Here is a 13,750-nt window from a genome sequence, read left to right as displayed (position 1 = left end):
TGATTTCACAGATAGCGACAATACTTGAGTTGCATATTTGGCTTGCATTTCAGCTTCAGCACAACAGCATTTGAACAGATTCAGAAAGTGGTAGGCCTGTTGTATGTAATGGAGAGAATACTGGCCATGGCGTAGGAGGCTGCAATGAAGAACAGAAGTACCTGTCAAGCAATCAAACTTGGGCTCATGACCAAAGGCAAATTCAGGTTCAAACAGAGGTTGAGTGAGCGAATTTATCCTGGAGATGAAAAAGCTAAGCAAATCCATGACCATGAGGGTCCCGCCCCCAAGCAAAATAGTTGGGCAAGTAGGCTAAAATTGTATTTGAGCAGCAGAGTTCCTCAAGAGGACTCTTGCAAGGCTGTAAAGAGGACATTGAGCAGAGAGGAACACGTACAGAGCTTCTATCTCCTGAATGAGTGGATAGGGAGAAGTTAGAGACCGATTTGTATTATTCAGAAGGCATCAGGTGGTTCCTCAACTATGTTAAGATAATTTAATACATCATAAAGTATAGGGGTTATTTTTTGTATCATGTATTACTTACAATTTTGATTTTCATTCCTATTGCATACTGCTTAATAGCTGTTGCCTGCATACTTATTCATAATGTAACAACATGTATTTAGAGCCTGAGGCTTCTTAAATAAACAAGGCTCTTAGCTGAAGAAAAAAAAAAAAGAATTAGGGCTGTGAAGGCTATTCTTGGTCGGAGGTGGGGAGGAAATATTCCTGAACAACCTAGAATATGACTTTCCCTGGAATTGACTTGAAACCCCCGATCTACGTTCCTTTTTCTATTCTAAGTATTATAACACGACCACAATTAGGCTACCCTTGGCCTGATGTTTTTAGGCCTTATTTTCTGACTTCTGCCCCATTCCTTGGTGTCAGACCACACCACACTCTGGCAGGCCTTGCAGCATCCTGAATTTATTACTACATTTCGACTGCTAGGAGAGGAAAATGATTGTAAACGTATTTAAACTTTCAAATGCCTATATGTGTCTGCATACGTTCATGTGTGTGTGTCTTTTTGGGTGTACATATATGTAGTACATCTGTGGAGAGAGGGAGAGAGGATATATAGACACAGAAACAAATCCACATAAAGAGGGAGAGGGGAAGGTCTGCGTCTCAAGAAAGAGTAAATGAGGGTTGAACTTCAAAACTCATAAAAGAATTAAGAGTTCTAATTACTGAATCAATTCTGTATTTCCTGATACTTTTTGAGAGCAGAACGTGAGAACAATTTCCCTTTGCTGTCTTTAAGGAGGATTAAAAAAAAGAAAAGACACTATTCAATTTATATTCTGTACTGAGATTTGCCATTTTCTTCCTATCCAAATGGAAAACAGATCCCCGAATGCCCAGGCCAAGATCGGCTCTTCCTTCCTCTTGGCACTCAGGCAGCTTTCTCAGGTCCCTCTCAAGTCTCCTGGGAAAATCCAGCCTTCTGGGGCTGAGCTGACTTGCAGAGCTGCTCTGAGGAAGGGAAGGTTTTTGCCAGGCTTCAGACTCACTTCCTCTCAGTGTGTATCTTGCACAGTAATAGACTGCCGAGTCCTCCGGCTTCAGGCTGTTCATTTGCAGGTAGACTTGGCTTTTGGAGTTGTCCCTGGAGATGGTGAAGCGTCCCTTCACTTTGTCCGAGTACTTAAGGTCACTTGAAGCAGAGTTTATGTATGCCACCCATTCCAGCCCTTTTCCAGGGGCCTGTCTCACCCAGTTCATGCCATAGCTGCCGAAGTCAAATCCAGAGCCTTGGCAGGAGAGACGGAGGGACTCTCCAGGCCTCCTCACATCCCCTCCGGACTCCACCAACTGGGCCTCTGACAGGACACCTAAAATAAAAGTTGTTTTAATGAGCTCTCCTTTATGCAAGAATAAAAATGGAAAGAACCTGAATAGGAAAGAAACAATTACCTCTGAGAACTGCTAATAAGGAAAAGAAATTCAGCCACAGGATCATTTTTGCTCCTGTTAAGGAATAGAGGGGAACTGAGAGGAAAGCATTCAGGAAAGGGCACAAACTTTGTGTTGGTGGGTGTAGCCTGAAAAGAGACACCCTGGGGCTCCTTTAAAGGGGAAATTGTGGCCTGATTTACATATCGCTCAACATAAAAGAGCCCCTCATTTCAAGTAACGGTTTTAAGGTGACAGCAAGAAATCAGGCATTGAAATTTCCTCAAAAAGCCATGTTACAGTCCGTAAATAAAGAGGATGGCACATCGGAGTTCAAAATGGTTGGTCCACAGTTGTTCCCTTGACCACGTTCTTTGGAAGAAGCCAAAATTAAGTCAATGCAGAACAAGCCATAAGGCCCAATTAATAGGCCACAGGTCAATTTTACATACACATCCAAGTCTCAAAGTTGGAATATAAATCATTGGAAGCCTGTAGAATGTTTCTTATTGGTTTGGTTTTTAACTCAGCAGCCATACTGATTACTAATATTGGGGTTTTTTTGGGTGGCCATTTTTATGGTCTTATATGTTATTAGCTGCCCAGAGTTAATTCTTACTAAGACTCAAAAATCCCGCTATCCTACACTTATTCCATGGACTGAGAAACAGAGATAAATGACTTTTCATTTTCCAAACAATTCAGTCTGTTCTATATTTAGCAAAGCACATCTGTTCTCAACTCGGATATGGCTTCATGGTGAGGAATGTAATCTCTTGGGATGTTAAATTTCTTTGAATTGCCTTCAGTGGTCTCTCAGGAAAATGAGAGTAAAAGTAATGATGTCTCCGAAGTGAGACAAGGCCTGTAGACCCTTCCTTTGCTCCCCTCCCCCTCCCCCACCCCACCCATATGCAAAGCCATTCCGTGTGGCAACACTGCCCCCTGGTGGAAAACCTGAGGAGGGGAGGCATCTACTTAACTATCCAAAGAGATTCTTGCATTAAGAAATGGTAATTAGGGTTCAAAAGAAATGAAAGAGCTCCAGGAAAGTTATGCTGCTCTAGGGAGTAATCAAAATTTGCACTTTTGGTATATGACAGGAAATTCCTTTTGATGGGTTTTTCTATGAGATACTGTATATTCCTGAGGTCGTGTATTCTTATTTTTTCTCCTAAATTTCATGAAATCGTGTAAAAACGAGTTGGGAAGGACCATCTCGTTCGTCTAGTACAAACCATCCCTAAGTGGTGGGTAGCCAGACCCTCTCTGCAGACCTCCAACAAAAAGAGGCTGTTCCAGCCAGATTGAAGCAGGTTCCCCTCGTTCTTCCCTTGCCCTCATTTTAGTCTTGGCAGACCGGGTCGGAAGGGCTTATCATTGGTCAAAACCTGCTCTATACCAGTTCTGTATCCTCTCTGAGAGGAGAATAATTATTAGCACCTCTTGTCCTTCTTCTACCATTCATTTGCACATTATTTTGCTTAATATCAGACTTAGAGGAAATCATAATTCTATCCTCTTTTTATTTTTCTTTATTTCTTCAAACTGTATCCCACTTTTTTTACATAAATTCCATCTCTACATTCACCAGACCCCTTTTGGCCATTTCCTATCCTTCAATTAAAGCAGAAGCTGTCACTGAATATACAGTCCTCAGGATAAAAGAGGCACTCAGTGCATTGACCATCCACCTTTCCTTGAAGGTATATTTCACACAAGAGAGGGTAGAGGAGAGGAGAGCAGAGGAGAGGAGGGGAGAGGGGAGGAGAGGAGAGTTGAGGAGAGGAGAACTGTTGCCTTAATTTACAAATGTCTTTGGATAAAAGAATTATTCTTTCTGTTAACTTTAGAGATTTCTCTGAAACTATTTTGAGATCATGAGGAAGTCCTTTTAAGAGTCAGACAGTAGAGGAAATAAAGCAAGTACCTGTTTTTGTGCTATTTCAAATGTTGAAAGTTCAATCGACAAACACCCACCAAGAATTATTTAACAGTTACATTAGAGACAGGATGGAATGGCGTAGATTATTTAAAAAAAACTCTGTGTGTGTGCTGTGTATGTTGTGTTTGTGTGTTTGAGTGGTTTTTCGTTAACTCTGGTCTGTGGATGAAACCCGTCTTTATGTGATGCAGACCAAGCAATCCAGACTCATACGCATGCCAGAATGGTTGAATGTCCACATGTGACGCTTGCCTTAATCCAAATAACACTCTCAGACTCAGAATCTCAATTCAGGTTCTTGGTTTATTTAGAAAAGAGTGCAAACAGGTAAAAAGCTGAGAATGAGAAAAGCGTGCCTAAACTCAAACTAAATAGCGTCTTTGCAAACATCACCCCACCCCCTCCCTCACAGACAGCCCTCCCCACATTCCCAGGTGCTCCTAACGAGCTCTGCTGATCTACGGGCTAAAAGACCTTGACATTTAAGAGATAGCCGAAACACATTTCTCCTGGCACAATCCCGCACGTCTCCTGTACAAGGTTCCCAGCAGCACCCTCCCAGCCAGTACACGTATCAGCACCACGGCAAGACTCACAGTGCCCCCGAGTGTAAAACCATTGAAGATGAGGCAGAGGGCTTAATGACTTTCCCTGGAATTGACGAGAACCCCTGATCTACATTCCTTTGCTATTATAAGTATTATAACATGACCTCATTTAGGCTACCATGGGCATGATATCTTTATGCCTTATTTTTTAAGCCAATTAGTGGACAGCTAGGACCACTGAATTGGAGCAGAGCTTACACAGTGGAGGAGCTGTGCACAGAAAAAGAATTTTATCTATGCTAGCTTTAATGAGCATGTCAGAGGAACACAGGTTATTGATCTTAAACACTCAGCCCTCCCAAGTATAAACAATTACATGCTTAGACAGAGTAGGTTCAAAGTAAAGTAAAGGAACATCTTAATCATTTTATTCAAGGTCCAGTTACATTTCCATTCAGAATGGGTGAAATCTTTGGTTTTTTTTGTCTCCCCTAACTTAATTCACCATTAGCCCTATTGCTGCTAAGACCCACGTGTAGAAAGGGGAATTCCAGGCCTACCACATGACACCCAGAGAGAGGGACCAGCTGTCAAGAGTAAGGATGGCGAGAAGGGGGCTCCCATCCAGGCTGTAAAGCGCATGTGTTGCACTGAGGAATTAGGTAGCCATTCCAAGAGACACAGATCGGGCCCGCCTTAACCTTTGGGGTTTATATATCTGGTTTTTTCCCACGCTTCTTCAGTTTGTTGGGATTTTCTGTTATGTGGAAGTAATAAAACACTAGAGACCTGTTCCTTGTCTCAGCATGGTTCCTGGCAATGCTTCTTAAGGCCCACTCAACCTCACTCTTCAGGATGTCTGGCTCTAGCTCACTGACCACACCGTCAAAGCTATCCCCGATATTGTTATCCTTCCTATACAGGTCTTCCGTATATTCTTGCCACCTTTTCTTGATCTCTTCTTCTTCTGTTAGGTCCTTGCCATGTTTGTTTTTGATCATACCCATTTTGGCCTGGAATTTACCTCCAATGTTTCTAATTTTCTGGAAGAGGTCTCTTGTCCTTCCTATTCTATTGTCTTCTTCCACTTCCACGCATTGCTTGTTTAAAAATAATTCCTTATCTCTTCTGGCTAACCTCTGGAATTTTGCATTTAATTGGGCATATCTCCCCCTATCACTGTTGCCTTTTGCTTTCCTTCTTTCTTGGGCTACTTCTAGTGTCTCAGCAGACAGCCATTTTGCCTTCTTGGTTTTCTCTTTCTTTGGGATGTATTTTGTTGCCGCCTCCTGAACAATGCTGCCAACTTCTGTCCATAGTTCTTCCGGGACCCTATCTACTAAGTCCAGTCCCTTAAATCTATTCTTCACCTCCACTGCATATTCCTTAGGAATATTAGTGAGCTCATATCTAGCTGATCTGTGGGTCTTCCCTAATCTCTTTAGTCTGATCCTAAATTGTGCAAGAAGTAGTTCGTGATCGGAACTACAGTCAGCTCCAGGTCTTGTTTTTACCGACTGTACAGATGTCCGCCACCTTTGGCTGCAAAGGATGTAATCAATCTGATTTCGGTGTTGTCAATCTGGTGAAGTCCATGTATAAAGCCGTCTCTTAGGTTGTTGGAAGAGAGTGTTTCTTAGGCAGAGTGAGTTGTCTTGGCAAAATTCTATCAGCCTATGTCCGGCTTCATTTTGTTCTCCCAGGCCATACTTACCTGTAATTCGAGGTGTCATTTGAATGCCCACCTTAGCATTCCAGTCTCCTGTGATGAAAATAACATCTCTTTTAGGCGTGTTGTCCAGTAGGTGCTGCTGATCCTCATAGAACTGCTCTACTTCAGCTTCTTCAGAATTTGTGGTTGGGGCGTATATTTGGATCACTGTGATGTTAGATGGCTTCCCCTGAATTCGAATTGAGATCATTCTGTTGTTTTTTGGGTTGTATCCAAGCACTGCTTTAGCCACTTTACTATTAATTATGAAGGCTACTCCATTTCTTCTGTGGTCCTCTTGTCCACAGTAGTAGATCTGGTGGTCATTTGATGTGAAGTGGCCCATTCCAGTCCATTTCAGTTCACTGACGCCCAGAATGTCTATCTTTAATCTTGACATCTCACCAATAACCACATCCCATTTGCCCTGGCTCATAGATCTTACATTCCAGGTTCCAATGGTGTGTTTATCCTTAGAACATCGGATTTGCCCTTCACCACCAGCACTGTTGGGTGCTAGCTGTCCTTTCGGCTTTGAGCTGGCTGCGTCATCACGTCTGGGGCTAGTTGAGCTCATCCTCTGTTCCTCCCCAGTAGCATTTTGACCATCTTCCAACCTGGGGGTCTCATCTTCCAATGGTATACCGACATATCTCTGGTTGTACCTATCCATTTAGTTTTCATGGCAAGAATACCGGGCTGGGTTGCCATTACCTTCCCCAGGGATCGCATTTAGTCTGACCTCTCTGTCATGACCTTCCCGTCTTGGGTGGCCCTTCATGGTTTAGCTCATGGCATCATTGAGGTGCTCAAGCTCCAGCACCACGACAAGGTAACAATCCTTTGCTGAAGATCATAAACTATAGGGGTTATTTTTTGTATCATGTATTACTTACAATTTTGATTTTCATTCCTATTGCATACTGCTTACTAGTTGTTGCCTGCATACTTATTCATACTGTAACAGCATGTATTTAGAGACTGAGGGTTCTTAAATAAACAAGGCTCTCGGATGAAAAAACAACAACAAAGAATTAGGGCTTTGAAGGCTGTTCTTGGTCGGAGGTTGGGAGGAAATCTTCCTAAACCTCCTAGAACATGACTGTCCCTGGAATTGACTTGAGAACCCCTGATCTACCTTCCTTTGCTATTAGAAGTATTTTCACATGACCGCATTTAGGCTACCCTTGGCCTGATGTTGTTAGGCCTTATTTTCCGGCTTCTGCCCCCTTCCTTGGTTTCACTCCACACCACAGTCTTGCAGGTCTTGCAGCATCCTGAATTTATTACTAGATTTTGACTGCTAGCAGAGGAAAATGATTGTGAAAGTATTTAAACTTTCTAATGCCTATATATGTGTGCATGCTTTCATGTGTGTGTTTGTATATGTGTGTACATATATTTAGTACATCTATGGATAAAGGGAGAGAGGATATATAGACACAGAAACAAATGCACCCAAAGAGGGAGAGGGGCAGATCTGCGTCTCAAGAAAGAGTCAATGAGGGTTGAAGTTCAAGACCAATAAAAGAATGAAGAGTTCTAATTACTGAATCAATTCCGTTTTTCCTGATACATTTTGAGATATTCAATTTATATTGCTTCCTAAGATTTGACATTTTCTTCCTATCCAAATGGAAAACAGATCCTATAATGCCCTGGCCAAGATCAGCTCTTTGCTCTTTGTTCCTCTTGGCACTCAGGCAGCTTTCTGAGGTCCCTCTCAAGTCTCCTGGGAAAATCCAGCCTTCTGGGGCTGAGCTGACTGGCAGAGCGGCTCTGAGGAAGAGAGAGTTTTTGCCAGGCTTCAGACTCATTTCCTCCCACAGTGTCTCTAGCACAGTAATAGACTGCCATGTCCTCCGGCTTCAGGCTGTTCATTTCCAGATAGAGTTTGCTTTTGGAGTTGTCCCTGGAGACGGTGAAGTGTCCCTTCACTTTGTCCAAGTAGTAAATGCTACCTGAATCATACCTTATGGATGCCACCCATTCCAGGCCTTTTCCAGGGGACTGTCTCACCCAGTGCATGTAGTAGCTGCTGATGTCAAAGCCAGAGGATTGGCAGGAGAGACCAAGGGACTCTCCAGGCCTTCTGACGTCCCCATCAGATTCCACCAACTGGACCTCAGACTGAACTCCTAAAAAAAACAGTTGTTTCAATAAGCTCTCCTGTATATAAGAATTAAAATGGAAAGGAATTTTAAATAGAGGGGAGAATTACCTCTGAGGACTGCTAGTAAGGACAACAAGTTCAGCCACAGGATCATTTTTTCCTCCCTTGAATGAATGGAGGGAAATTGACAGTAAAGGATTCAGGAAAGGGCACCAACCTTGTGTTGGTGGCTGTAGTCTTAAAGGGAAACCATGGGGCTCCTTTAAAGGGGAAAGGGCCCCCCAATTTACATATCACTTGGGATAAAAGAGCCCCTCAGGGTATTGATCCCATAGATTTCCTTGCACACATCTTACACTGGTGATTTTCAAGATAACTTTCCAGTCCTATGAAAAGTGAACACAAGGGCTTTATTTATTTATTTTTGTTTTTATTTTGCTGTGAGGAGATCAGAGAATGGGAAGGTTTACCTAAGATTAATTAAAACAAAATCCTGCAAAATTTCACCACTTCTGAAATGAGATTCAAGGAAACAGAGAATGAACATCCACTAAGAATTTTTGATAGACAAACATTTCGCCTTAATGACGCCCCTTTGAACAAACCCAAAAGTACTGAATACAGACCAAGCCACGACGCACAACATGTAAGTCAGAGTTTAATCAGAGAAATCGGACGAAGAAAATAAATAGATCGAGCCAATGGGGCGTTCTTTCTTTATGAGATGTCTTGCAACCTTCCCTGCCAGCGTCCCCATTGACTTTCTTGGGATCCGAGAAGATTGCAGATGGCGATCAAATGATCGCAGCCCCCTAGCAACAATATGTAAGTGCGAGCTGGTTGCCGAGGGCATGTGATCATGTGGGGGGAGGGGACGTTGCTGCAGGATTTCACGATGGCCAGAAGTGCTTTGATGGCCATAAAGCACCCTTTCCAAGGCCGTCATTGCTTTGAATGTTCATTAAGCAACCAGTCGTTAAGTGAGGACTTCCTCTATATTGATGTGGACGGAAGGGGAAAAGAGCAACATGTAGAAAAGAACTAAACTGGGGAGCGGTGGCGATATTGAGAACCAAAGGGGACTGAACTGCAAAATATCTCAAGGAACAATTATCGGTAAGGAATCCATATTTCTACCTCAGCTTAGATTTTAACTTCTTAAAAAGGGCCCAGTTTATTCCACTGCCCTGAGATTTCCTTCATCTCCCCTTCTGAAAATCTAACCACTGTTGGAAGGAAATCTCGTCATTTCATTCAGAGATGGGAATAAAAAGTGCTTAGGCCGTTGTGTGAACAGGTTGAAAGCTGATTTTCGAAGAGCTCGTAGAACAACGGCAGTGGCCACAGTTTGGAATTTCTTGCCAGCCCTTTATGTGGACAAGCTTTGCAAGTGTTATGGGAAAGTGTTTCCGCCTTCTAGCAATGTCCGTGCAAGCGCACTTAGCCGGTGGATGGAAAGGGGGCGCTGTCTAGGAACTCTGGGAAGGAGCAATTCCCCGGCGTTCAGGGGGGGCGCTCTGTGGTGGGGCCCCTGCTGGGTCGGGGTTCCCTTTGCTTGGGGCAGTTTGGCTTCCTGCCGAGCTGGGAGCTCTTCATGTTTGGCGCTGCTAGATCGGGAGGTTAACTTTCGAGAGAAGGAATCTTTTCTGGAGGTCCCTTCGGCCTGGGAAGAATGTTTACCTGAATGGGTCCATTTATTTCAAGGATCTCTGGCCATGTCTGAAAGGGATCTTTTGTCAGAACAGCTGGGTGCTTCCTGTTCCCTTTTCACCTTTTGCCTTGCTAGAGGAGGGAAATCTGTATGGCAGGAAAAGCAGTATTTGGGGAAGAAAGTAAGGAGGAAGGGAGAGATCTTGACTCCTTCTGACACCACTTTACCCTCTGCTTCTTCCAAGGTCAGCTGTGGGCTCTCACTTCATTCTGTGGAGATTTATTTGCTGCTTTTCATTCCAACTACACAAACTCAACCTTCTGTGACTGAATCAACTTGGAGAGCTGCTCTGAGGACGGGAAAGTCGCCAGGTCAAGGCACCCCCCAGTTTAGAGAAGGTGGTACCAGTAACCTAAAAGCAGGCACACCGTCCAAAATTTACAGACCCAGAGGGTGTCATGAGTGCCGTTGAGCTAAAGTCATCAGCGCAATGGCACACATGACAATGGCAAGGAAATAGGTGAAGGGGTACAAGATAAGTAGCCATCAACCCACAACGACTAACGGCCAACAAACAATAGCTAAACGGATCACGGAGCACACCCAAGCCATCAGCGGCAATACAACGGGGATCGCCCAGCTGAAAGCAATCAGCAGAGGAATGGGAAACCTGATGATGGGCGATCCCGGAAACCCTCACCCACCAGCAGGGCAACGTATTGGACAAAGGGGGGTGACGTGATCGTGAGCGAGGGGGCGCTGACCGGCGCGGGGTATTTAAACCCCGCACCGGCGCGCTCCTGTCACTCTCAGCTTTTTTCTACCGACGCTGTACCTGCCCTGCAAATAAACCAGAGCCTGATCCGCGAACCAGTGTCTGAGTGTTATTCAGAGGTAGGCAGCGCATGACATAAAGCTGAGAGTCATAAACTCAGCCTCGCCGAGCCCCACCGGACGACAACGAGCCGCGGGAGGAGTAGACGGCGAGAAGACCAGCAAGATGAGGCCGGAGCGGCGCGGGCAAGGAGGGCGAGCCGCGCGGCAAGAGACAGAGGAGGACCGACCAAGGCCAGAGGCACCGCGGACTCCCGGAGCCATGGACGCCCACCCCACCCGACCCGAGCCTCAGCTCCAACCCCAAGGGGAGATGGCGACGGAGGCAACCCGACCGCGGGAGGGAGCAGCACGACTTCCGAAACCAGCAGAGGACCCCGCGCCCCACATCGCACCCCAGCAACGGGCGTGGAGCGACAGCCCAACGGCGGTCAACACGGAGGAGGACGACGGAGACACCCAGCAGACGGTGGAGGAAGCGGACCCGCGGCAGAGGGACGATGAACCCCGCCAGCAACCCACCCCCGAGGACGCGCCAACGGAACCGGCCCCAGCGGCGGCGCGGGCTGTGGACGAGGAGGCACGAGCTGAACTCGTGGCCATGCGGGCTCAACTGACGGAACTCCGGACCAGGCTCCAGTCGCTTATGCCCCCCGCGCCACCCAACGACGTCCCCGCACAGGCCCACACCCCGAGCGAAGCACCGAACCCACACGGGCCAGCGGAGGGTCAGCAGACGGCACAGGCGGCCGACACCACACCCCGGGAAGCGAGAGGCGGGGCCGCACAAAACGCCCGGGCCCCAAAGGACTTCCCCATCTTCTTCGATGGGACCCCCACAAAACTCTCGTTTTTCGTGACCAACGCTAGGGAGTTCATGGGGAGGCGCGGACACTCCTATGACTCCGAGGCCGACAAGATCGCCGCCGTGGCGATCAAACTCCAAGACAGGGTGGCGGACTGGTACGTCCAACTGTACGAGTCCAGCTCCCCCGCCCTCGCCACCTTCCCTGCTTTCATCAATGAGATGAAAAACTACTTTGAAGACCCCCTAGCCAAAGTAAGGGCGAAAAGCGCACTCCAAAGACTTAAACAGGGCACACGCATGGTCCCTGACTACGCCCTGGAGTTCAAAGCCCTCGCGGGGAAGGTCAGCGACTGGTCCGAGACCACCCTGCTGGAAATGTTCAAAAGGGGGCTCAACCGCGACGTTCTCCAATGGGCCCTCTACCGCGACGACCCAGAAACGTTACACGGGTGGATCCACCTCGCGGGGAAAGCCGAACATGCGCACCGCACCTTCCTCATGACAACCACGGAAGACACAAACTATGCCGGGAAAAAGGTACCCGCACCACACGGGGGGATGGCCGGCCCCATATACCCAAAAAAGAAGTTCAACTGGGAGCCCTGCGGGAGGTGTGGCAAATTAGGGCACAAGACGGTGGATTGCTTCGCCAACCGACCGCCGACCAGCGCGCCCAAGCCCACCCCGAAAATTAGCCCCAAACCACCCAATCCGGGGCCGCCCCCTCACCGCCGAATGACCGTGGCCACAGCGACACCAGAAGAGGGCTGGGACGCTTACTGGGGGGAAGAGGACAATGCAGACCCCGACCAGCCGGCGGGAAATGCTCCCCGCCTGCCCTGAAATGCGTGGCGAGGCAGGCGGTGGGACAGCAGCGCGGACCACCTCAACGAAACGACGAAAGCCCCGTAATATTGGCAGCAATTAAACTCTCTGCCGGCAACGGAGCCACCACGGCCGCGGCACTAGTGGACTCTGGGTGCTCAAAAAACCTCATCCACCCCGACCTAGTCGCCAAACTCGACCTCCGCTGCTTCCCCCTCCCCACGCCGCTGGCATTCCACCAGCTGGACAGCTCTACAGCGGGAGGGAAACCAGCCACGCTACAAACCGAGCCGGTCACCCTGCAAATGGGCACTCACACCGAGCGCACATCGTTCGTAGTCACGCACATCGGACGGCCCATTGCAGTCCTGGGGATGCCATGGCTCACGACAAACAACCCGCGGATCAACTGGGAGACCCGCACCTTCACATTCGGCGACGGCGAGTATCGAGCACCAGTTCCAGCGGGCAGAAGCAACCCCACGGTAGGACGAGTGGAGGCGACCACACAAGACAACGCCGCTACCACAGCAGACCTACCAGAACAATACGCCGACTTCTCCGAGGTCTTCGGAGAGGCAGAAGCCGACCAACTACGCCCCCACCGCAAGACGGATTGCCGGATCGACCTACTGCCCGACGTCCCCTTACCTAGACCAAAGATCTATTCGATGACCCCGAAGGAGATGGCAACCCTCCGGGAGTTCATCGATAAAAACCTAGACAGGGGATTCATAGAGCCAGCATGCTCACCGGTCGGAGCCCCCGTCTTATTCCGGGAGAAGAAAGACGGGACCCTACGGCTCTGCACCGACTACCGGGGCCTAAACGCGGCTTCCCTGTCCAACAAATACCCCTTACCCCTGGTGAAGGACATGCTCGCCCACCTGTCCACGGGCAAAGTCTTTTCCAAACTGGACCTTCGCGAGGCGTACTATCGCATCCGAATCAGGGAGGGGGATGAATGGAAGACGGCGTTCAACTGCCCCCTAGGCGCTTTCCAGTACAAAGTACTGCCCTTCGGACTCGCGGGGGCCCCTGGGGTGTTCATGCAGCTCATCAATGAGGTACTGCATGAACATCTGTTCAAAGGGGTCCTGGTCTACATCGACGACGTCCTTATTTACACAAAAACGCACGAGGAACATGTAACCCTAGTCAGGCAAGTCCTCGACAAGCTCAGAAGGGCGCAGCTCTATGCCAAGCCTACAAAGTGCGAGTTTCACAAAGAGCGCCTAGACTATCTGGGGTACCGAATCTCCGGGGACGGCATCGAAATGGACCCCGCAAAAGTCGAAGCTGTGCTAAACTGGGAGCGGCCCCACAACAGACGGCAACTACAGAGCTTCCTCGGATTCGCGAATTTTTACAGGTCATTCGCCCGGGGGTTCGCTGAGATAGCCCTCCCCT

The 13,750-nt window shown here is 47.7% G+C and overlaps 1 protein-coding gene and 1 gene segment (V, D, J or C); both read right to left on the bottom strand.

Moving 5' to 3' along the window:
* Positions 1 to 1,497: 1,497 nt before the first annotated feature.
* LOC134495861 (immunoglobulin heavy variable 3-21-like) lies at positions 1,498 to 1,972 on the bottom strand (the record flags this gene model as incomplete). The annotated part of the segment is given in 2 exon segments: positions 1,498 to 1,844; positions 1,927 to 1,972. Coding segments are annotated over 2 exon segments (393 nt in total), but the record flags the coding sequence as incomplete, so codon positions are not given.
* Positions 1,973 to 10,262: 8,290 nt separating this feature from the next.
* The window catches only part of LOC134497122 (immunoglobulin gamma-1 heavy chain-like), a 33,779-nt gene continuing 30,291 nt past the window's right edge, over positions 10,263 to 13,750 (bottom strand). The window contains exon 4 of the mRNA XM_063302832.1: positions 10,263 to 10,285. Coding sequence (XP_063158902.1) covers positions 10,263 to 10,285 — 23 coding nt within the window. The remainder of the gene's footprint in view (positions 10,286 to 13,750) is intronic.

This window comes from Candoia aspera, chromosome 4, assembly GCF_035149785.1.
Source record: "Candoia aspera isolate rCanAsp1 chromosome 4, rCanAsp1.hap2, whole genome shotgun sequence".
Taxonomy (NCBI): Eukaryota; Metazoa; Chordata; class Lepidosauria; order Squamata; family Boidae; genus Candoia; species Candoia aspera.
Note: the sequence above shows the minus strand (reverse complement) of the source record. Positions and strands in the feature narration are given on the sequence as shown.